Source organism: Lampris incognitus, chromosome 16 (assembly GCF_029633865.1).
Source record: "Lampris incognitus isolate fLamInc1 chromosome 16, fLamInc1.hap2, whole genome shotgun sequence".
Lineage (NCBI taxonomy): Eukaryota > Metazoa > Chordata > Actinopteri > Lampriformes > Lampridae > Lampris > Lampris incognitus.
The window spans coordinates 6,492,770-6,514,735 of NC_079226.1; the positions used below are offsets into that span (position 1 = coordinate 6,492,770).

Genomic DNA, 21,966 nt, shown 5'->3' on the forward strand with positions numbered 1-21,966 from the left:
ACCCAGGTATCTCTCTTTCCCACCCAGGCATCCCTCTTTCCCACCCAGGCGTCCCTCTTTCCCACCCAGGTGTCCCTCTTTCCCACCCAGGCGTCCCTGTACACATTTTGTCGTGTCGAATTAAAATAAAAATAAAAAAAGTCTCCGTGGCAACAACAGTTATCAAAGAAAGCCTCAGAAATTTGAATTTAAAAAAAAAAAGTTTCTGCAGGGGGGCGTGGGGGGAGGAGGAAGAGGGGTGAAAGGTCACCGGCATGGCTCGCGCGTATCGGGTGACAGCGGGGAGAAGTTGGACGTCGCGTCCGCAGCTCGGAGACAAGCTCGAGCCGTCATGGCGAGCGAGGCTGCCTCGCGGCTCGGCGGCGGGGAGGATGAGGAGGGCGACGAAGAAACAATGGCCGCGGGCTTTTACGACGACGACGACGACCTCGACCTGTTCTCGGAGGGAAACCTGGACTGCGGCTGCGAGGACGGAGGTAAGGACGGGGGAACTCCTCCTGAACCGAGAAGGGGGGCGGAAAACCCCCCAAAACAGTCCACTTTAAACTCGAACGGCGAACCGCCGCCAACAAGAAGACGAAGAAGAAGAAGAAGACGAAGAAGAAGAAGTAGCGGCGGTTTATTGTCGAGCGCCAGCCTTCTGCCTCGGCAGCTTGGGGCGCTGTGCCAGGAAGGGGCAAGGCGCGATACGGTGGTTCTGGTTGGCTAATGTATTAAACTATATGTCAGACGTGTGTTATGGCTGCCCCCCAGCAGACCCCTCGTATCGGCCAGACCAGGGCTGGTAGACGCTAAGGGTCCCCCGCCAGTAACCCAGCCAGCCATTTAAAACGGGGTGTTCTCGCTACGTCACTGGAAGTGAAGAGTTACAGGCTGACAACTGGCGCGTTGCGTCTCCGTCGACCCGTGGGCCTGTCACACGGTGTAGCCGAACCCCCGACCCGTGGGCCTGTCACACGGTGTAGCCGAACCTCCGACCCGTGGGCCTGTCCCACTGTACCCGAACCGCCGACCCGTGGGCCTGTCACACGGTGTAGCCGAACCTCCGACCCGTGGGTCTGTCACACGGTGTAGAGACGAACCTCCGACCCGTGGGCCTGTCACACGGTGTAGCCGAACCGCCGACCCGTGGGCCTGTCACACGGTGTAGACGAACCTCCGACCCGTGGGTCTGTCACACGGTGTAGAGACGAACCTCCGACCCGTGGGTCTGTCACACGGTGTAGAGACGAACCTCCGACCCGTGGGTCTGTCACACGGTGTAGAGACGAACCTCCGACCCGTGGGCCTGTCGCACGGTGTAGAGACGAACCTCCGACCCGTGGGCCTGCCGCACGGTGTAGCCGAACCTCCGACCCGTGGACCTGTCACACGGTGTAGAGACGAACCTCCGACCCGTGGGCCTGTCACACGGTGTAGAGACGAACCTCCGACCCGTGGGCCTGTCACACGGTGTAGAGACGAACCTCCGACCCGTGGGCCTGCCGCACGGTGTAGCCGAACCTCCGACCCGTGGACCTGTCACACGGTGTAGAGACGAACCTCCGACCCGTGGGCCTGTCACACGGTGTAGAGACGAACCTCCGACCCGTGGGCCTGTCACACGGTGTACCCGAACCCCCGACCCGTGGGCCTGTCACACGCTGTAGCCGAACCGCCGACCCGTGGGCCCGTCACACGCTGTAGCCGAACCTCCGACCCGTGGGCCCGTCACGGTGTAGCCGAACCTCGGACCCGTGGGCCTGCCACACGGTGTAGCCGAACCTCCGAACCGTGGGCCTGTCACATGGTGTAGCCGAACCTCCGACCCGTGGGCCTGCCACACGGTGTAGCCGAACCTCTGGTAGCGCCAGAACACGCTAGAGACTCAGGGTTGGTTGTCGTTCACTTACATGTCCCTGTATTGTGACACCTGTCAATCCCATTTGATTGACAGGTGTTGTGGGGATTGAAGTGTCACTGGTTAGGGTGGGCGTAGAGGCGGGCCGTGGGCTGATATGCAGCTGAAAATTATCTTCTGAATTTGAGTTTGCGCTTTTATTTTCAAACAGCTTGTTTCCACCAGATTGCTGTTATTAAAGAGATAAAGAGGGGAGAAGAAACACGCAGCATATGGAGAAGATGTTTAAAAACGGGGGAAGTCATTATAATCGATACTTCGCTATTGCCCACGTCTCTGAATGTACAATGAAGGGATTTTACAAACTCTGCACATCCTTGTGACCCGTTTTCCCAATAGAAACAGACAAATCGACACACGCTTGACGCCTCTGGATAATCTGCAGTCCGTTTAGCCCCCAGGATGGTCTGATCTGGGGAGGGAGGCACCAAAAGCTGTGAAACTTCTAAGTCAAATGAAAACCAGTGTATAGTATAACGTCGGTGGCAGACGTGTTCAATAGCCCGTTGTATTTGTCTGCGTGTGTTGGCTGTTTCCATCTCTCTGCCTGTCCCGTTTAGAAATCGGTGACTTTCTCCTTTTCCCAGATAGCAAAACTGCCGTGGCCCGGACCCGTCCCATACCCGACATACATCTTTCTTTCATCCGGCCCACATACTGCTTGGAATGACGGCACTTGGGCGGCCCACTCCTGTTCACCAGAGCTGGGCCAGAACCAAGCCAAAGCCGCATGTGCCACATATTTGCCAAAGGTGGCCCATATTTGTTTTGTGATATTTGGGCCATATTCACCATTTACCACACAGGCCACTTCAGAGTCACATCCAGATCACATGTTGCCCAGAGCACCGCGGCTTTGCCAGCAAAGGACCGCATTTGTTTTGGCATATTTGGGCCATATTTGCTATTATACATGTGGGCCACTTCAGGGTCACATCCATTTTGTCAGGGCCAGAAGAAGGCCATCAGTGCCGCATCATTGCCTGAAGCGGCCCACATCCGGATGCTGTCTGGGTTAGTAGTAGCAATAATAATAATAATGATGGTAATAATAATAAACTTCTGCGGCACTTTTTAAAACAAAAAGTCACAAAGTGCTTTATATAGGAACAAAAAATTAATATAGACAAGCAAGTGAAAATAACAACAGCAGTCAGAATTAGCCTCAGAGGGCCGCACCATTCAAAAGCATGTCACAGAGGACTCAAAGAGTTATTTTAGTTGTACGTGATGAATTTGAATCGGTTTAAGACAGTTAACAGGCATGCATTTCAAATCCTGCTGGTGTGTCCGGCATCTCCTTTCAGCATTTAATGTTAAACTGCTGCTTGGTCCCGTCCCCTCCCAATCCACCAGCTGCCAAACTGCATTGCTGAACCTTCACAGATACCAACTGGTACAAAGGACGGACCAAACCAAGGGTGGCGTCATGCTTAAATACTCCCCTTACCCATAGTCTTGCGCGTGTGAATGGACAAAGATGCAGACGTTTTAACCTATACATTTAATTTCACATGTATATAGTTGTGTGTAGGTTTGCACACTATGTTGCCTTGCAAAAATGGAAGAAAGCGGAAAAATGTGTTCAAATGGAGGACAATTGGACATACATTAAGAAACACATCAAATGTTTTCACTCTCCCAATGGACATTAGTGGCAAAAGTCTACTCTTGACACCCAAGATGGTGTTAAAATGAGGGATTGGATTATAGACCGATCAGCCAAAACATTAAAACCACTGGTGAATTAACATTGATTATCTCATTTCAATGGCACCTGTCAAGGGGTGAGATATATTGAGCAGCAAGTGAACAGTCGGTTCTTGAAGTTGATGTGTTGGAAGCAGGAAAAATGGGCAAGCGTAAGGATCGGACCGACTTTGACAAGGGCCAAATTGTGATGGCTAGACGACTGGGTAAGAGCATCTCCAAAACAGCAGGTCTTGTGGGGTGTTCCCAGTATGCAGTGATCAGCATCTACCAAAAGTGGTCCAAAGAAGGACAGCTGGTGAACCGACGACAGGGTCATGGACACCCAGGGCTCGTTGACTCGCATGTGAGCAAAGGCTAGCCTGTCTGGTCCGATCCCACAGAAGAGCTACTGTAGCTCAAAATGCTGAAAAAGTTCATGCTGGCTATAATAGACGTGTCAGAACACACAGTGCGTCGCAGCTTGCTGCGTATGGGACTGTGTAGCCTCAGACTTGTAAGAGTGTCCACAGCAGTGATGACCCCTGTCCACTCCCAAAAGCACCTACAATGGGCATGTGAGCGTCAGAACTGGACCGTGGATCAGTGGAAGAAGGTGGCCTGGCCTGATGAATCAGATTTTCTTTTACATCGTGTGGATGGCTGGGTGCATGTGTGTTGTTTACCAGGGGAAGAGATGGCATCAAGACGCACTATGGGAAGAAGGCAAGCCGGCGGAGACAGTGTTCTGGGCAATGTTCTGCTGGGAAACCTTGGGTCCTGGCATTCATGTGGATGTTACTTTGACACATATCGCCTGTCTAAATGTTGCAGACCAAGTACATCCCTTCCTGGCAACGGTTTTCCCTGATGGCAGTGGCCTCTTTCAGCAGGATAATGCACCCTGTCACACCACAAAAACTGTTCAGGAATGGTTTGAGGAACATGACAAGAGTTTAAGGTGTTGCCTTGGCCTCCAAATTCCCCAGATGTCAATCTAATCGAGCGTCTGTGGGAAGTGCTGGAAAAACAAGTCCAATCCACGGAGGCCCAACCTCACAACTTACAGGACTTTAAAGGATCTCCTGCTAACATCTCGATGCCAGATACCAGAGAACACCTTCAGAGGTCTTTTGGAGTACATGCCTTGATGGGTCAGAGCTGTTTTTGTGGTACAAGAGGGACCTACACAATGTTAGGCAGATGGTTTTAATGTTTTGGCTGATCAGTGTATAGTGTTGTACTATTTATGATTACATGAACTTGCAGTTCAAAGGTGGACAGGGTGGCCCAGAAAGGAGCAAAGCAAGAGTTGGAGTAGACCTAGACAATATGGATCTGTTGACACGAGACTAGATGCGTTGTGGGATTGTGGTTCTGGGTAATATAATTTAGATGTTGTCATTCCCTAATCTTAAAGGCTGCATTACAGTAAAGTCAGACCGTTTTCTTAACTTATTTGACTTTTCTTGTGAAATGAACAATGAATACCCGGGGTCAACTGTACAAAGTAATGGGGAGTGCAGAAGAGAGGTGAAGAAGAGAGTACAGGCAGGGTGGAGTGGGTGGAGAAGAGTGTCAGGAGTGATTTGCGACAGAAGGGCCAGTCAGTCAGTCAATTTTATTTGTATAGTCCAATATCACAAATTACAAATTTGCCTCAAGGGGCTTTACAGCAGCACAACATCCTGTCCTCGGACCCTTGCATCGGATAAGCAACAATTCCCTAAAAAAAAAAAACAACCCTTTAACAGGGAGAAAAAATAGAAAGAAACCTCAGGGAGAGCAACAGAGGAAGGATCTCGCTCCCAAGACGGACAACGTGCAATGGATGTTGCGTTTACACAATTTACAGAATACGACATTAAAAGAGGATAACAGAATTATAATGGAATTATAAGATATATGAAGAATATGATGCGCAGGATGCCAAGCAGTGTCCAGTCGCCACTGGAACAGAACAGCCCAGGACCCAATCCAGGGTACCAGCAAGAGTTAAAGGGAAGGTTTACAAGATGGATATGAGATCAACTATGTTGTATGGTTTGGAGACAGTGGCACTGATGAAAAGACAGGAGGAGGAGCTGGAGGTGGCAGAGTTGAAGATGCTACGACTTTGGTTGGGAGTGACGAAGGACAGGATTAGGAACGAGTATATTAGACAGACAGCTCAGGTTGGACGGTGTGGAGTCAAAGCAAGAGAGACAAGATTGAGATGGTTTGGACATGTGTGGAGGAGAGATGCTGGGTATACTGGGAGAAGGATGCTGAATATGGAGCTGCCAGGGAAGAGGAGAAGAGGAAGGCCAAAGAGGAGGTTTATGGATGTGGTGAGGGAGGACATGCAGGTGGCTGGTGTGACAGAGGAAGATGCAGAGGACAGGAAGAGATGGAAACGGATGATCCGCTGTGGCGCCCCCTAACGGGAGCAGTCGAAAGTAGTAGTAGTAGTAGTAGTAACATGAACAATGAATGTCTCGACCTTCTTGGTCATCATATCCACGTTACTAATGATCATTTACCAACATTTTCTGCTATTTAGATATCTTATTATTGCAGCAGTAGCCATCCCAAAAATATCATTATCGATATTGAGGTATTCAGTCAAAAATATTGTGATATTTAATTTTGTCAATATTTTTCGAGAACCCAAGCGATAAGGGGCCTTTAGACGGACATCATGATAATGTACTAAATTACATGCATCAGGGTTGGGGGCCAGAGGGCCCAGTTTCTACCAGTAGCTAAAGTTATGATGGATTTAAATTAAATAAAGCAACGATACTGCATAGAAAATACTTCGACTCTCAGTGCTTATCTCAAATTTCCTTTGCACGTTTGATAATCGAAGCTTTCTTCTCCATTAAGCTGTATGTCAATGTTGGAAAAATATGTCCGCAGCTTTAAGTTTAAGACCCAGTATATCCAAAAAGAGAGAGGCTCTAGTCTGTTAAAGTTGTATCATTTTGTCCACTGACCGCTTTTCTTTTTTGAATTTTGTGTCATCAAACGTTTTAACATGAGGTGACAATCGCTTGTCTAAATTGTGACTATTTACCGTTTTGGATTAAAAATTGATATCCTCCAGCCTCTAAAGCCTCCCACAGACTACAATTTTAGCAATCCTATAGGTTTATGGCAAGCCACACTGTGCAATTATGGATCTAATAAACTTGGGTACGACATCAAGTGTGATGTATGTAGACTGTACGATAACGCCTACTGAATAGCAGGCTACGATGCAAGTCCATAAAAAACGCCGCATCAGCGCACGTAATCCATCTATGCCGCTGGTAGAGCAACATGACGCCAAGCAGGAATCGAGTCCTTTCAGTAGTCGCCGCAGCACGTTTTGCTTGTTTTGTTGAATCCATCGCATTTGGATCACAGATGCTAACAGTCTGGTTGTTTGTGTTCAGCGCCAGCAAAGATTCTGCATCGCGTTGATCAGTGCGACGTAGGTTGTAGCGGCAGTCACATCGTGAGATGGTCATCCTAAATTTCTGACACTGTCAGACTTTTGTCCCAGGTTATCTTCAGTCGCAAGACCGTACCCAGATAGCAAAATTGCTGTGGCCCGCACCCGTCCCACACCCGACACTTTATCCGGCCCACATACTGTGTGGAATGATGGCACTTGGGCGGTCCCATCCTGTTTACCAGATCTGGGCCAGAACCAAGCCATAGCAATGCCGCATGTGCCACATATTTGCCAAAGGTGGCCCATATTTGTTTTGTGATATTTGGGCCATATTCGCCATTTACCCCACGGGCCACTTCAGGGTCACATCCAGATCACATGTTGCCGAGAGCACCGCGTCTTTGCCAAAAAAGGCCCACATTTGATTTGGCATATTTGGGCCATATTTGCTATTATGCATGTGGGCCACTTCAGGCTCACATCCATTTTGTCAGGGCCAGACGAAGAAGGCCACCAGTGCTGCATCACTGCCTGAAGTGGCCCACATCCGGATGCTATCTGGGTAATAACGGCCGTCTTTGAACCTGCCTCACAGTGCGACGTAGGACCGCCGTTTTGGAGCCACGGCCAAAGATATCGCCAAGTTTAGTCATCTTATGTCTGAGACGGTCCAAATCACGCAGTCTGTAGGAGGCTCAAGGATGCTACATGCTGACTCACTCTCAGAAGAGTCATTTATCATGCAACCGCAGAACGTCTGCAGATCAGACGTGTAGGTTGGTGAGGGTTCAAGACGTGGTGATTGTCATGGTTTTGTGTCCGCAGCAGACCGCAGAACAAGCGTGCAAAATCACGTTACATCTCCAGCGGTTGTGTTGTGTTACGGTGGGTGGTATCAGTGCCGCGCAGTTGGAAAATTCCAACAGAAAAGCCCCCACTCCATTTAACGCCATGAAAGGATTAGGAAGAAAAGACCCTTACAGCAAAAGAAAAGGTGTTTATCTCTGAGGAAAAGGGTTGGTTTTCAATTGTGTTGTGGCCCTCGGTGACATTTCAGAGGAAAGAATGTATTTTGTAAAACTTTTTTTTTGTTTTTTTCTACCTCGGCGGCATAACGTTTCACATTTTTAGTACAAGTGACATTTCTAGAGAGAAGATATGATCAGAAATGAACAGGTGAGCATTAATTTGGATAGTATTACTAAGCTTTCTTCAAAACTTTAAGTATGTATTTAAGTATGTCTAAGTATGTTCCGGCCTGAAATGATGGAAATTATGCTCGTAAATGATCAGTGTTTTCTGTTAGCGGCTGAAATGAGTTTCTTTTCCCTAAAGTCGTATTTGTAATCGTTTGTATATTAGTAATAAATTAATGAAATATGTTAAAACAAAAGGCTGTGGGGACAAATACGCGTTGAATTTAAGTGAACTGTGTTGACACAGAGCTGGCTTTCACCCAGAGGGTGAAATATATTCAAAACAGACACTGTACTTTGGGTAGTGCCACGTTAATTTTTTCATGTCCATAGACTTCAGTAGAGCGGCACACACAGACGAGGACCAACCGGGTTGCAGAATGCCATTTTGTCTTCAGCTGCAAGGCCTGCGTTAGTGTTTCTTCACGGTTTGATGGATGGTAAGATGTCAAATGGAGGGATTGCCTCACAGCTCTCCCTTAGAATGAGGCTGACATTCCTCAGCAGGGAGCTGTCAAGGACATGGTGCCAGGGTCAAATGAGAGCATGTGATTGGCCAGGCATTGTGCCCAGCTCAGTAAACACACACACACACACACAGACACACAGTGTGGTCCCTGTGAACTGATGGGCAAGTCCTTGTGCTCCTGAATGTGTTTGTTATCTTGCAAAGCAGGTTTCAGTGTCAGGGTTCTTAAGCTTTCTAAATTGCGTCGGTTTTCATTACCGTTTCGAAGTTCAGTTCAGCACGGTTTAAAGTTACAATGCTGAAGATCTGCATGCAAACAAATACCCCTCCTGATATCACCTTTTTTTTAAACCCCCCCCCCCCTTTTTTTCTACCCAGTTGTACTTGGCCAATTACCCCACTCTTCCGAGCCGTCCCGGTCGCTGCTCCACCCCCTCTGCCTACCCGGGGAGGGCTGCAGACTACCACATGCCTGCTCCCATACATGTGGAGTCACCAGCCACTTGTTTTCACCTGACAGTGAGGAGTTTCGCCAGGGGGACGTAGGGCGTGGGAGGATCACGCCGTTCTCCCTCCCCACCGAAGAGATGCCCCGACCGACCAGAGGAGGCAGTAGTGCAGCGACCAGGACACATACCCACACCCGGCTTCCCACCTGCAGACACGGCCAATTGTGTCTGTAGGGACGCCCGACCAAGCCGGATGTAACGGGGATTCGAACCGGTGATCCCCATGTTGGTAGGCCACGGAATAAACCGCCACGCTACCCGGACGCCCCCTCTATCACCAGTTTATTCGAGACCGTAATTAATCCGTGAATATTCAGATCGTGAACCCTTTTTTTTAGTTGCTCGTTTTAATGGCTGTTGTCTCATGTTTTACGTCTTCGTCACAGCAGCCAAATGAGGAAGAAGAAGGCAGAGTTGAGTGACGTTGTTGTGTCTAACAAGCAGATATGACAGAACAGGCTGGTAGAAGACCTGCGCCAACAGATAGTACAACATCAACAAGTAAGACTCTTTAAACCAGGTTGTTTTGTTTGCCGGCGGGGAAGGAGCTGATACAACAGCACTGCAGTCAAACACAAACGCCATCAATCCCAAGCTCCTTGTCAGTTATTGCCGCTCTCATTTTACTTTCCTCCGCTGTGGTGATGCTGAGACAGCTACTGCAAGTTATAAATAATGGTTTGTATAAATCCGGAAACTTCAAGACGCTGACAGCAAGGTCTGGTGTATGGCATTGAAGAATTACTAGATGTTGGAATATATAAAGAGATCGGTCACGATACCGAAATGAAGAGAAAAACCGAGGCCAAGTCGTTCCACTGGTAGTGAAGAAAAGGGAGAAGCGGCGTTAGCTTTTGTGCAGAACTCGCCTGCAGGACCGGGTTATGTGTTTTTGTTTCCCTTTTTGTTTTTCGGTCACTCGATGTTGCAGTCTGGTTGACTTGTGTGTTGCATCGTCCCTTAGCTGCCATGTCTGGATGGAGGGTGTTGGCGGCACCTGTGCTGTGAACAATGACCAAGATGCTGTTGTCTCCGGTCTTCATACACACAATGTCAGTGTTAAAAAACAATAATCATAAAATTAATTCATTTTTACTTTTATTTTAGTCAAGGCGGCACGGTGGTGCAGTGGTCAGCGCGGTCATCTCCCAGCAAGAAAGAAGGTCCTGGGTTCGAGCCCCGGGGTAGTCCAGCCTTGGGGGTCGTCCCGGGTCGTGCTCTGTGTGGAGTTCGCATGTTCTCCCCGTGTCTATGTGGGTTTCCTCCGGGTGTTGCGGTTTCCTCCCACAGTCCAAAGACATGTAGGTCAGGTGAATCGACCATACTGAATTGTCCCTATGTATGAATGTGTGTGTGTGTGTGTGTGTGTGTGTGTGTGTGTGTGTGTGTGTGGGCCCTGTGTGATGGCCTGGCGGCCTGTCCAGGGTGTCTCCCTCCCCCGCCTGCTGCCCAAATGACTGCTTGGATAGGCTCCAGCCTCCCCGCGACCCTGAGCAGGCTAAGCGGTTTGGATGATGGATGGCTGGATGAATTATAGTCAAATGGTTTGCCAGTACTCAAGACATAATTGGTGTGCAAAGTCTTTTTGCCATGAGAAATCATCTCTAACACAGTAATCCCAAACTCAAACCCCAAAATACAGTTCAATTCAAAGTCAGAGCCCTCGCTTTTGATAATTTTTTACTTCGTTAGGGGTCTCAAAGTGTCATTAAAGGGTGCTCAGCTCCCCATCCAGGAACCCCCCCACCACCACCACCACCACCACCACAACCATAATTTGCACCCTGGATATAATCTAACACTATGATGATATGTTCCCTTATGGCTAGATTTCTCTTATACGACACCACGGCAGGGCAAGCCTTCAGAAAGAAATCCAGTCAGGGGTGAATAAAAAAATAACATAACCCACTATCATCAGGCCACACTGTCATAAATCCACTGGTCCATTTCAATGATGGCACAGTTCACTGGACTGCTCAATATAGATGTTAAAGGGTGTGGGCATGTCATTGAGGTTATGAATTGGGCCTCTTCTTTCGCTGGTGTTCGATTGTGTGTTTGGCCCGCAACATCTCAAGAATGCTCAGCAGTGAATTCCTCTTGCCTGGAACAAGCTGCCATTATACCCACTCTCAGTACTCCGCCACTGCAATCTGAGGCATGCATGCTAACATCCACCCATTACTGTAAGACACTCCCATACAGCTGCATATCCATAAGGACCAACATTAGGTCTTAAGGTCAGAAATGTTCTATTCACAATAATGCAGGGCGATATGGAAAATGTTGTTAATATGATAATCATAAGGAATTTTATGCAATATCAGAAAAATTTATCACAATATTTGAATACATCTGAAAAACCCAATTTAAGAATCTAAGCTACCACATTAAACTGTTTGGTAATAAAATCGCACCAAAACTAGTTTTCAAATGATACGGGGGCGGCTGTTCAGGGGGGAGGGGGGACTGGGGGGAATAGCGTGATCTTCCCACGCGCTACGTCCTCCTGGTGAAACTCCTCACTGTCAGGTGAAAAGAAGTGGCTGGTGACTCCACATCTGTCAGAGGAGACATGTGGTAGTCTGCAGCCCTCCCCAAATTGGCAGAGGGGGTGGAGCAGTGACCGGGATGACTCGGAAAATAGGGTAATTGGCCAAGTACAATTGGGGAGAAAAAGGGGGAAACCCCCCCCCCAAATAAAAGGAAGGACACCCGACAACAAAAGTGAAGTTGAAACAATGTTTAATACAATATTTAAAAGAACTTTGGCATTGACCCCGTTGCTAATGACAATTTATAGGGTGCAAGACCCTACAAATGAATTCGGATTTGGAGATTCTCACCCGGGAGCCATGGACGGGGTCTTGACGCTGGTGGCCGTTGGGCGGTGAAGGGGCAAGTGGGACAGACTTTCATGACAGTGAAGAGACGTGTCGGTTAAGATATTCGAATACTATTGGCAAGCTGGCTGGCAGAAAAGCCAGCACACGTAACCGAGATGGATCATTGGGTGAACGTCTGTCTTCCTGCTTGAACTTAAAGACCTTAATTTGGGGTTCAGTTGTTAGTAGAAGAAGAGGTACTTTATTAATCTCTGTGGAGAAATCCATCCTCTGCATTTAACCCTCCTAGCCGTGTAGCTAGGAGCAGTGGGCAGCTGCCATGCAGCGCCCGGGGAGCAACCGCATTTCTTCTAGCCATGTCTCGGTCAGGGGCACAGAACCTAACATGCATGTCTTGGATGGTGGGAGGAAACCGGAGCACCCGGCGGAAACCACAGGGAAGAACATGCAAACTCCACACAGAAAGGACCTGGGATGGCCTGGGGTTCGAACCCAGGACCTTCTTGCTGTGGGGCAACAGTGCTAACCACTGGGCCACCGTGGTGCTGTTAATGCTATTGATTGATTGATTGATTGATTGATTGATTGATTGATCGATCAGTCTCATTTTGTTTATGTTTGATTTTATGTTTACCCTTCGTGTGGGCTTAACTTCTGGTAAAATCAAGTAAAGGTAGGAGGAGGATGCCAGTGACTATACGCTCCAGAGAGCAGTGAAATGGTCAGCAGCATCAACATGTTTGGTAAAGGTACATTGAGAAAATCCTTCCAGTGCTGCCAGTTAGACTTTTTGGGTAAATGTTTTTCATTTTTGGCAAGTCTACATTTGCCTTCATGAATATAATTCTAGTATTAGTACTTCTCTTTTACTTCAGTAACAATGCTATTGAAGTCCGCGGTGGTGTAGCGGTCTAAGCATCGGCTTTGTGGCGATGCAGTTGCCCACTGGGGACGGGGGTTCGCGCCCCGGTCTCGTCAGATCCGACTATGGCCGGACTCCATGAAGCAGCAATCATTGGCAGCGCTGTCTTTGGGAGGGGGGCGGAGTCGGCTTGTGTTCGTCACGTGAATGCGTCTCTGGGGGTGTGGGGGAAAAGCAGTGGTTCGGCCTGGATTCACCTTGTCCCAGAAGTGGGGAGGCGTCTCCTTCCAGACTGCCGGCCGGAGAGATGCAGTTGGTGAACGCATGCAGTACGAGGATGGGTGTTTGAACTAAAATAGGGATCGATTGGCCACTAAATTTGGAGAAAAAAGGGAAAAATCAGAAATAAATGTATAAAAAAAATCTATTGAAATGTTTAGTGCTTGCCTCCTCTAGTACCGTTTCATGGCACTCTATAGTAGTATTCTTTTATATTGTCATTCTGTTTTATAATCATTTCATTTGCTATTATTATTCTTACTATTCATTTATTTATATTGTCTATTGATTATCAATTGTTTATATTGACTTCTTTGTATCCATGCACTTTCACTTAATGTAAAGCACATTGCATTTTAATGTATTTAATGTGCTGTATGAATAGTTTATTTGACTATTTGTTTACCTAAAGGAGTAGATCGATAGATAGATAAATAGATACTTTATTGATCCCGAGGGAAATTAAAGCTTCATTGCAGCTCGCATAATCCAAAGGCACACAATACAAAAAATTACACACAATAGCAGGAATATAAAGGAAAAAGCTATAGGGTATAAAAAACGTAAAGAACTGGACAAAAACTGAAATTGTTGCTGCCTATAAAATAGAATAAAGAGATGTATGTTTATATATAAAAGCAGGATGGATCAGGAGAATTGATAGAAAAATAAAGAAATAAAAATAAAGCAGCGAGAAAGGGATGCAGCAGCATGTTCACATGTTCACTTATTACACAAGGTACAGTTATTCAGTTATATATTGCACGTAATGACAAGCTGACCGATGCTTATTACACATAAAATAAGTAATAAATAAATCTTATCTACAGTGGTACTTTTAGAGGATATATGGGTCACAGTGTGCAGCATTTGAATATTAATATGGAAAAAATAAAAACAGCAGTTAATGCCATTGCTTCAGCATCCACTTAGAATGCTGGGCTCAGTGTTGTGGTAGAAAGGGGAGGGGTTGTACAGTTTTATGGCCGGCAGCAGGAGGAGTCTGTGGTGTTTTGTGGAGCAACTTGGGGGGTGGGGTAGGTCTGTTGCCGAAGGTGCTCCTGACTTTGATCAGTGTGTTGTGGAGGGATTGTGACACATTGCTCATGAGGGTCATGATGAATGACCATTAGCCGGGCTGTAATTGGATCTCTTTCCTCACGGACCAGTTTTTCTTGATTTTAAAACATGAGCTTGGTTTTGAAAAGCATACAATGCCTAATACAGTACTGGCTGTTCTTTCAGAGGTTCATTAATGTGTCATGTTCCCGTGAAACCAGAAAGGATTTGTAAAATATGTGATTGCCAGGCGTCTGGGAAGCGTAGCGGTCTATTCCATTGCCTACAACAAGGAGATCGCAGGTTCGGATCCTCGTGTTACCTCCGGCTTGGTCAGGCGTCCCTACAGACACAATCGGCTGTGCCTGCAGGTGGGAAGCTGGATGTGAGTATGTGTCCTGGTTGTTGCCCTAGCGCCTCCTCTGGTCGATCGCAGTGTCAAGGGGGAGGGGGGACTGGGGGGAATAGCGTGATCTTCCCATGCGCTACGTCCCCCTGGTGAAACTCCTCACTGTCAGGTGAAAAGAAGCGGCTGGTGACTCCACATGTATGGGAGGAGGCATGTGGTAGTCTGCAGTCCTCCCCGGATCAGCAGAGGGGGTGGAGCAGTGCCAGGGATGACTCGGAAGAGTGGGGTACTTGGCCAAGTACAACTGGGGAGAAAAAGGGCTGGAAAAATGTGCTTGTCTCCATCTTTTTTTCTCCCTCTCTCCCTCTGACTAGTCCTGGGCTTCAGTGACTCCTTCAGTGGGGAGGTGAAACCCCGCATCCTGCTGATGGGCCTTCGGCGCAGCGGCAAGTCCTCCATCCAGAAGGTGGTTTTCCACAAGATGTCCCCCAACGAGACCCTCTTCCTCGAGAGCACCAACAAGATCTGCCGGGAGGACGTCTCCAGCAGCTCCTTCGTCAGCTTCCAGATCTGGGACTTCCCCGGGCAGATTGATTTCTTTGACCCCACCTTCGACTACGAGATGATCTTCAGGGCCACTGGTGCTCTGATCTTTGTCATCGACTCACAGGTGAAGACACGAGCAGGTAGGGATGCGCTGATACCGATAATGGTATTGGAGATCAGGCTAAAATACCAGGGTAAAAAGGAGTATCGACATCAGAGACTTTCACCAAAACTAAAATCCGATACTAACAAGCAGCGTAAACATGTAGAAAATTAGAACCAAGTATTTCTTTAATTGTGGAAAAAAACAGATTTTATGTCAGTAATTTTGCCTGTTGACCTCAAACTCATCTGCACTGTTCAGTAAATGTCGTGGATCGGCTCAGCACTCGGTATCAGTGGCTACTTAAAGATTTCTTCTCAGAACTGGTACCAGTGAAAAGTGATATTGGTGCATCCCTACACACAACACAGGCCATGCTAATTTCCACCAATAGGGTTTCTTCCAGCAAATTAGTTTTGAAGTAGATGTTGTTCTTATGCGGCACGGTGGCGCAGTGGCTAGCGCGGTCGCCTCACAGCAAGAAGACCCTGGGTTCGAGCCCCAGGGTAGTCCAACCTTGGTGGGTCATCTCGGGTCGTCCTCTGTGTGGAGTTTGCATGTTCTCCCCGTGTCTGTGTGGGTTTCCTCCGGGTGCCCCGGTTTCCTCCCACAGTCCAAAGACATGTACGTCAGTTGAATCGGCCGTACTAAATTGTCCCTAGGTATGAATGTGTGTGTCTATGTATGTCGGGCCTGTGTGGTGGTCTTGTGGCCTGTTCAGGGTGTCTCCCCGCCTGTTGCCCAGTGACTTCTGGGATAGGCTCCAGCATCCCTGCGACGCTGAGAGCAGGATAAGCGGTTCGGATAATGGATGGATGGATGGATGCTCAAAATGGGTGTTATATTGTATGAACTATAGTGTTATTTTGCGAATTAGGGTAAAAGCCTAATTTTCTATTCTACCAGCTAGTTCATTACATTCACCTGCTGTTCCAGGTCTAAAACCTCCTTGATTGCAGGCTTGAATCACTGGAGCGTCAGGTGAATTATTTAACTACCTGGCGGAATAGAAAACCAGCAGTACACCCTGAGGACCTGATAGAGAACCACTGTGATAGGTTATTAGATCAGTAAATAAAAAACTCTTCACTTGCTTGATTAAAACATTGCTTCAGCAGTTTTAGCGACTGTAGTTTGGATACACATGCTGTGTCTTCAAATAGATTTTAACATTAGGCACCATATCCATCTGCAGACTGCGTCCGCACACTTGTCTTCCATGCAGAAAAAAAAATGCCGCTAGCCTTCCATGCCAGCATGGCAGCGTTTCTGTCATTCTTTTGATAAAGAGCCTCGCTGTGACTATGACTGAGAAATTCTTTCAGTTCACACCAGGGGGCCACGATTCAGCAGGCACATAAACCAAAATTCAAGTTTTATGAGTTTTTTGAGAAGGAGTTGAGTGTTTGAGGGAAGTTGGGTGTGAGACTTGGATACACTGCTGCAGCTACGAAATACCTTCAAACTGCCCACGCCCTTAACACTCGGGACAGACTTCCTTGTACTGATGTACCAATGCATCCAAAAAGTGGGGTTGTTTTCCCTCTGCCAACAGGATGACTACGTGGAGGCTCTGAGTAGGCTGCATCTCACAGTGACCAGTGCCTACAAGGTCAATCCGGACATTAACTTCGAGGTGTTCATCCACAAAGTGGACGGTCTGTCGGATGACCACAAGATGGAGAAGCAGAGGGACATTCACAAACGCGCCAACGACGACCTAGCAGATGCTGGCCTGGAGCGGATCCATCTCAGGTGACCCTCATTCATGAATGGCTTAAGAAACTCGTACAGTGTTCTGATTAGTGCCGTTCAAATTTGGTCGGACACGTGACGCCCTTTCCTCTCCAGGCGCATTGTGTCACAGATCTCCACATCCCTCTAGCAACACTAAACACCACTCTACATTGGTAACTATGACAAAAAACAAAAAACGATCACTTTCTTTTTAAGGCACGTTTGAGTCATTCTGTCAGCTTTATCAAAGATTTGCCAAGAATATGCACCAAACAGTTTTGAACTACCATGGCCTCACCTGTTTACCAAAGGCGATGCTAAAAGCCTGATTTTTCAGCTACAGTCCTTCGCTTTAGCGAGTTAGCTTAGTAACTGTAGCATTGCTAGCTGTAATGGGCCCTGTCAGTACTTCTAAATCTGCAGTATGTTGCTGATTTACAATACCATTGAATAGATTGTGCTTGTATCTCTTGTTGTGATGAATAAAACCACAAACATCAACTTTTTTTTTCTTCCATTTTCCACCCAATTGTATCTGGCCAATTACCCCGCTCTTTTTGAGCCGTCCCAGTTGCTGCTCCACCCCCTCTCTGCCGATCTGGGGAGCGCCCACGACTGACCGGAGGAGGTGCTAGTGCAGCGACCGGGACACATACCCACATCCAACTTCCCACCCGCAGACACGGCCAATTGTGTCTGTAGCGACGCCCGACCAAGCCAGAGGTAACACGGGGATTCGAACCGCCAAGCCCCGTGTTGGTAGGCAACGGAATAGACCGCTACGCTACCCCGGGCGCCCAACATTTTTTTTCATTAATTAAGTTAATTAAGGTTCCGTTATTAATCCCCTTGGGAAAATTCCGTTTACTGCAAATGAAGCCATCCTAGTTGTGATCTGTGTAGCTAGGAGCAGTGGGCTGCCGCCTTCCTGCTGCGCCCGGGGACCAACTCCACTTTTTTCCCCATTGCTTCGGTCAGGGACGCAGACAGGAGTATAAACCCTAACATGCGTGTTTCTTTTGATTCAGCTTCAGATTCAGACAACTTTTCTCTCCCAGAAGGTTGATTCAGTAAATCTGAATCTGAATCTAACCACTGGGCCACCGTGCCGCCCAGTGGAGTTGGGAGTTTATGGAGTTTTTGCCAGGAGAATTCTCCTGCTCACTTCTCCAAATCGCCACCATGTCGCTCATGATTTCCACATTAAGAATTTGCAACTTGATGTTATTTTGGAGGAGGTCACTGGAAGTCCTGCCTAACAGAATAGGGATTTATTACTTAAAAACAGAAAAATCCCACCTGTTTCTCTCATTATCTGACTTTGGTAAGGGGTTCAATCAGACCCTACTCCTTGAAGGACGGTCTGGCCAGCTAACTAACTTCATTCACAATTCTTGGTCTTGTCTTGGTGGATTTTTATGGAAGCCATATTAAAGACACAGCTAGGGGTGGGTGATATGGCCAAAATCTTGTATCATGGTATATATAATTTTATATCACGGTAATGATATGTCACAATATAGTGTTTTTCCTGGAAATTCAATTAAGAAATGCATTACATATAAAACAACATACCTGTGGAGGCATGGAGATGTTTAGGAGAGATGGCAGTGGAGTTTTTAACTAGATTGTTTAACACAATCTTGGAAAGTGAGAGGATGCCTGAGGAGTGGAGAAGAAGTATACTGGTACTGATTTTGATGAATAGGTAGAAGCTAGGTTAAGATATGGGAAAGAGTAATAGAAGCTAGGTTAAGAGGAGAGGTGATCAGCGAGCAGCAGTATGGTTTCATGCTATGAAAGAGCACCACAGATGTGATGTTTGCTTTGAGAATGGTGATGGAGAAGTGTAGAGAAGGTCAGAAGGAGTTACTACATTGTGTCTTTGTGGATTTAGAGAAAGCATATGACAGGGTGCCGAGAGAGGAGGTGTGGTATTGTATGAGGAAGTCGGGAGTTGCTGAGAAGTATGTAGGAGTGATGCAGGATATGTATGAGGGAAGTGTGACAGTGGTGAGGTGTGTGGTAGGAATGACAGATGGGTTCAAGGTGGAGGTGGGATTACATCAAGGATCGGCTCTGAGCCCTTTCTCATTTGCAACGGTGATGGACAGGTTGACGGATGAGATGGAGCAGTTTGAAAAGAGCCTGGAGAGGTGGAGGTATGCACTGGAGAGAAGAGGAATGAAAGTCAGTAGAGCAAGAGGGAATACATACGTATGCATTAACGAGAGGGAGGATAGCTGAATGGTGAGGATGCAAAGAGTAGAGGTGATGAAGGTTGATGAGTTTAAATACTTGGGGTCAACTTTTCAAAGTAACGGGGGTTGCAGAAGAGGTGAAGAAGAGACTGCAGGCAGGGTGGAGTGGGTGGAGAAGAGTGCCAGGAGTGATTTGCGACAGAAGGGTACCAGCAAGAGTTAATAATGGATTACATTTATATAGCGCTTTGTGTAGACACTCAAAGCGCTTCACAGTGAAGGGGGGAAACTCACCTCAACCATCACCAATGTCTAGTACCCAACTGAAACACTGAGTGAATTTCACAGGGGGATGATTAGGTGGCCAGATGGGGAGAGCCAGTTTGGGAATTTTGCCAAGACACCAGGGGACCCCCCTACTCTTTGTGATAAGTGCCATGGGATCTTTAATGACCACAGTGGGTCAGGACCTTGGTTTCAACGTCTCATCCGAAGGACGTCATCTCCTACAGCACAGTGTCCCCATCACTGCACTGGGGATTTTTTTGTTGTTGTTTTTATTAGGACCAGAGGTAAGACTGCCCCCTACTGGCCCACCAACACCACTTCCAGCAGGAACTCAGTTTTCCCGGGAGGTCTTCCATCCAAGTACTAGCTAAGCCCATACCTGCTTTGTTTCCGTCATTCGGCAGAGCCAGGGTACATGCTGGTATGGCTGCCGGTAAAGGGAAGGTTTACAAGATGGTTGTGAGACCAGCTATGTTATATGGTTTGGAGACAGTGGCACTGATGAAAAGACAGGAGGTGGAGCTGGAGGTGGCAGAGTTGAAGATGCTAAGATTTTCATGGGGAGTGATGAAGAAGGACAGGATTAGGAACGATTATATTAGAGGGACAGCTCAGGTTGGACGGTTTGGAGACAAAGCAAGAGAGGCAAGATTGAGATGGTTTGGACATGTGTGGAGGAGAGATGCTGGGTATATTGGGAGAAGGATGTTGAATATGGAGCTGTCAGGCAAGAGGAGAAGAGGAAGGCCAAAGAGGAGGTTTATGGATGTGGTGAGGGAAGACATGCAGGTGGCTGGTGTGACAGAGGAAGATGCAGAAGACAGGAAGAGATGAAGACGGATGATCCACTGTGGCGCCCCCTAACGGGAGCAGCCAAAGCTGGTAGTAGTAGTAGATAAGAAAAACAACATGATAAGCCTGTTTTGGGTAATCTAATGAATTGAATACTTGACAAATGAACGATAATTTGTCACATTTGATAATTTTCTCTTTATTTGGAGCTTTCAAATAAACCAAAGTAATGAAATTGTTATTTCAGAGATGAGTGTTTGGTTTTGCTTTTAGCACCTGATGTTTTTGGACCACATCTTTAGCTGGTACAAGAGTTACCAGCTGAAGATTTTATTTCTGCTACAATCACATGACAGTTTGCAGAGTACATTTTTCTGTTCAGTGTCTAAACCTGAACATTGTCATGCTAGTGGTTTTGTGTTTTTGCACCTGAATACTACACATCAAAAACACCAGCAGCTTACCCAATTTGGATATACAGTGATTTGACTCAACTTTTCAGTATATTTTTGTATATAGTCCATAGTAAATTTTGTACATTTATTGCAACTGAATATCGGGCCCAAATATCGGTTATCGGCCGCCATAACTTACCGATGATCGATATCGGTATCGGCCCTGGGAAAAAAAACAACATATCGGTCGACCCCTAATATGTATATTTTCCCCGTCTATCCTCATGAATAGTACATTCCATTGTGTTTGAATGTACAAGATGTACTATATGAATAATATTTGATTGCTTGATTGATTTATAGAAGTCGTATTTTCAAGTACTACTGGAACCAAGAGAAATAAATACGTCAGTGATTTGTTTTAAAGTGGGACCAGGTAAGTTCTGCCACGTCAGACCAGTGAATTCATTTTGGTCAAATAGTGTGATTGCTATGGGAGAATGACACCGCCACTGTTCAGGTCACTCCCCCACAGAAGACTTGAGTTCGCTATCCCCATGTTTCCCGGGAGATTTAGGGATTGCTTTACGGCACGCATATGAGTAATAGGAATTTTGCTTTACCTCGTCTGTGAAAATATCTCCCTTTCTTCTGACGTAGTGTTTTTATCTGTGGCTTGCAAGTAAATTCATGTGTCTTGTTACGCTATGAAGAAAAAAAAGCCTCCTCGGTTGTCTTGACAATAGTGATGTAAAAGAAATTACCGGCGTCCAGGTAGTATAGTGGTCTATTCTATTGCCTACCAACATGGGGATCGCCGGTTCGAATCCCTGTGTTACCTCCGACTTGGCCGGGCATCCCTACAGACACAGTTGGCCGTGTCTGCGGGTGGGAAGCCGGGTGAGGGTATGTGTCCTGGTCACTGTACTAGCGCCTCCACTGGTCGGTCGGGGTGCCTGTTCGGGGAGGGATGGGGAACTGGGGGGAATAGCGGGATCCTCCCACGCGCTACGTCCCCCTGGCGAAACTCCTTACTGTCAGGTGAAAAGAAGCGGCTGGTGACTCCACATGTATGGGAAGAGACATGTGGTAGTCTGCAGCCCTCCCCGGATCAGCAGAGGGGGTGGAGCAGAGACCGGGACGGCTTGGAAGAGTGGGGTAATTGGCCAAGTGCAATTGGGGAGGAAAAGCAGGGGGGGGGGGCGAAATCCAAAAATTAAGTGGGTGTTGCTTTCAGATATTGCTCCCTGACTAGTCTGAACATATAGGTGAACTTCTGAACTCTCAAGACGAAAGCACCCTGCTGCTATGGTGCTGCCCTC

The 21,966-nt window shown here is 47.2% G+C and overlaps 1 protein-coding gene across 2 annotated transcripts in view; it reads left to right on the forward strand.

Moving 5' to 3' along the window:
• Positions 1 to 257: 257 nt before the first annotated feature.
• The window catches only part of rragd (ras-related GTP binding D), a 65,123-nt gene continuing 43,414 nt past the window's right edge, over positions 258 to 21,966 (forward strand). For both annotated transcript variants that reach the window (XM_056295980.1, XM_056295981.1), the window contains exons 1-3: positions 258 to 476; positions 14,957 to 15,252; positions 16,787 to 16,986. In XM_056295980.1, the coding sequence (XP_056151955.1) occupies positions 332 to 476; positions 14,957 to 15,252; positions 16,787 to 16,986 (641 nt within the window). In that variant the 5' untranslated portion in view covers positions 258 to 331. The remainder of the gene's footprint in view (positions 477 to 14,956; positions 15,253 to 16,786; positions 16,987 to 21,966) is intronic.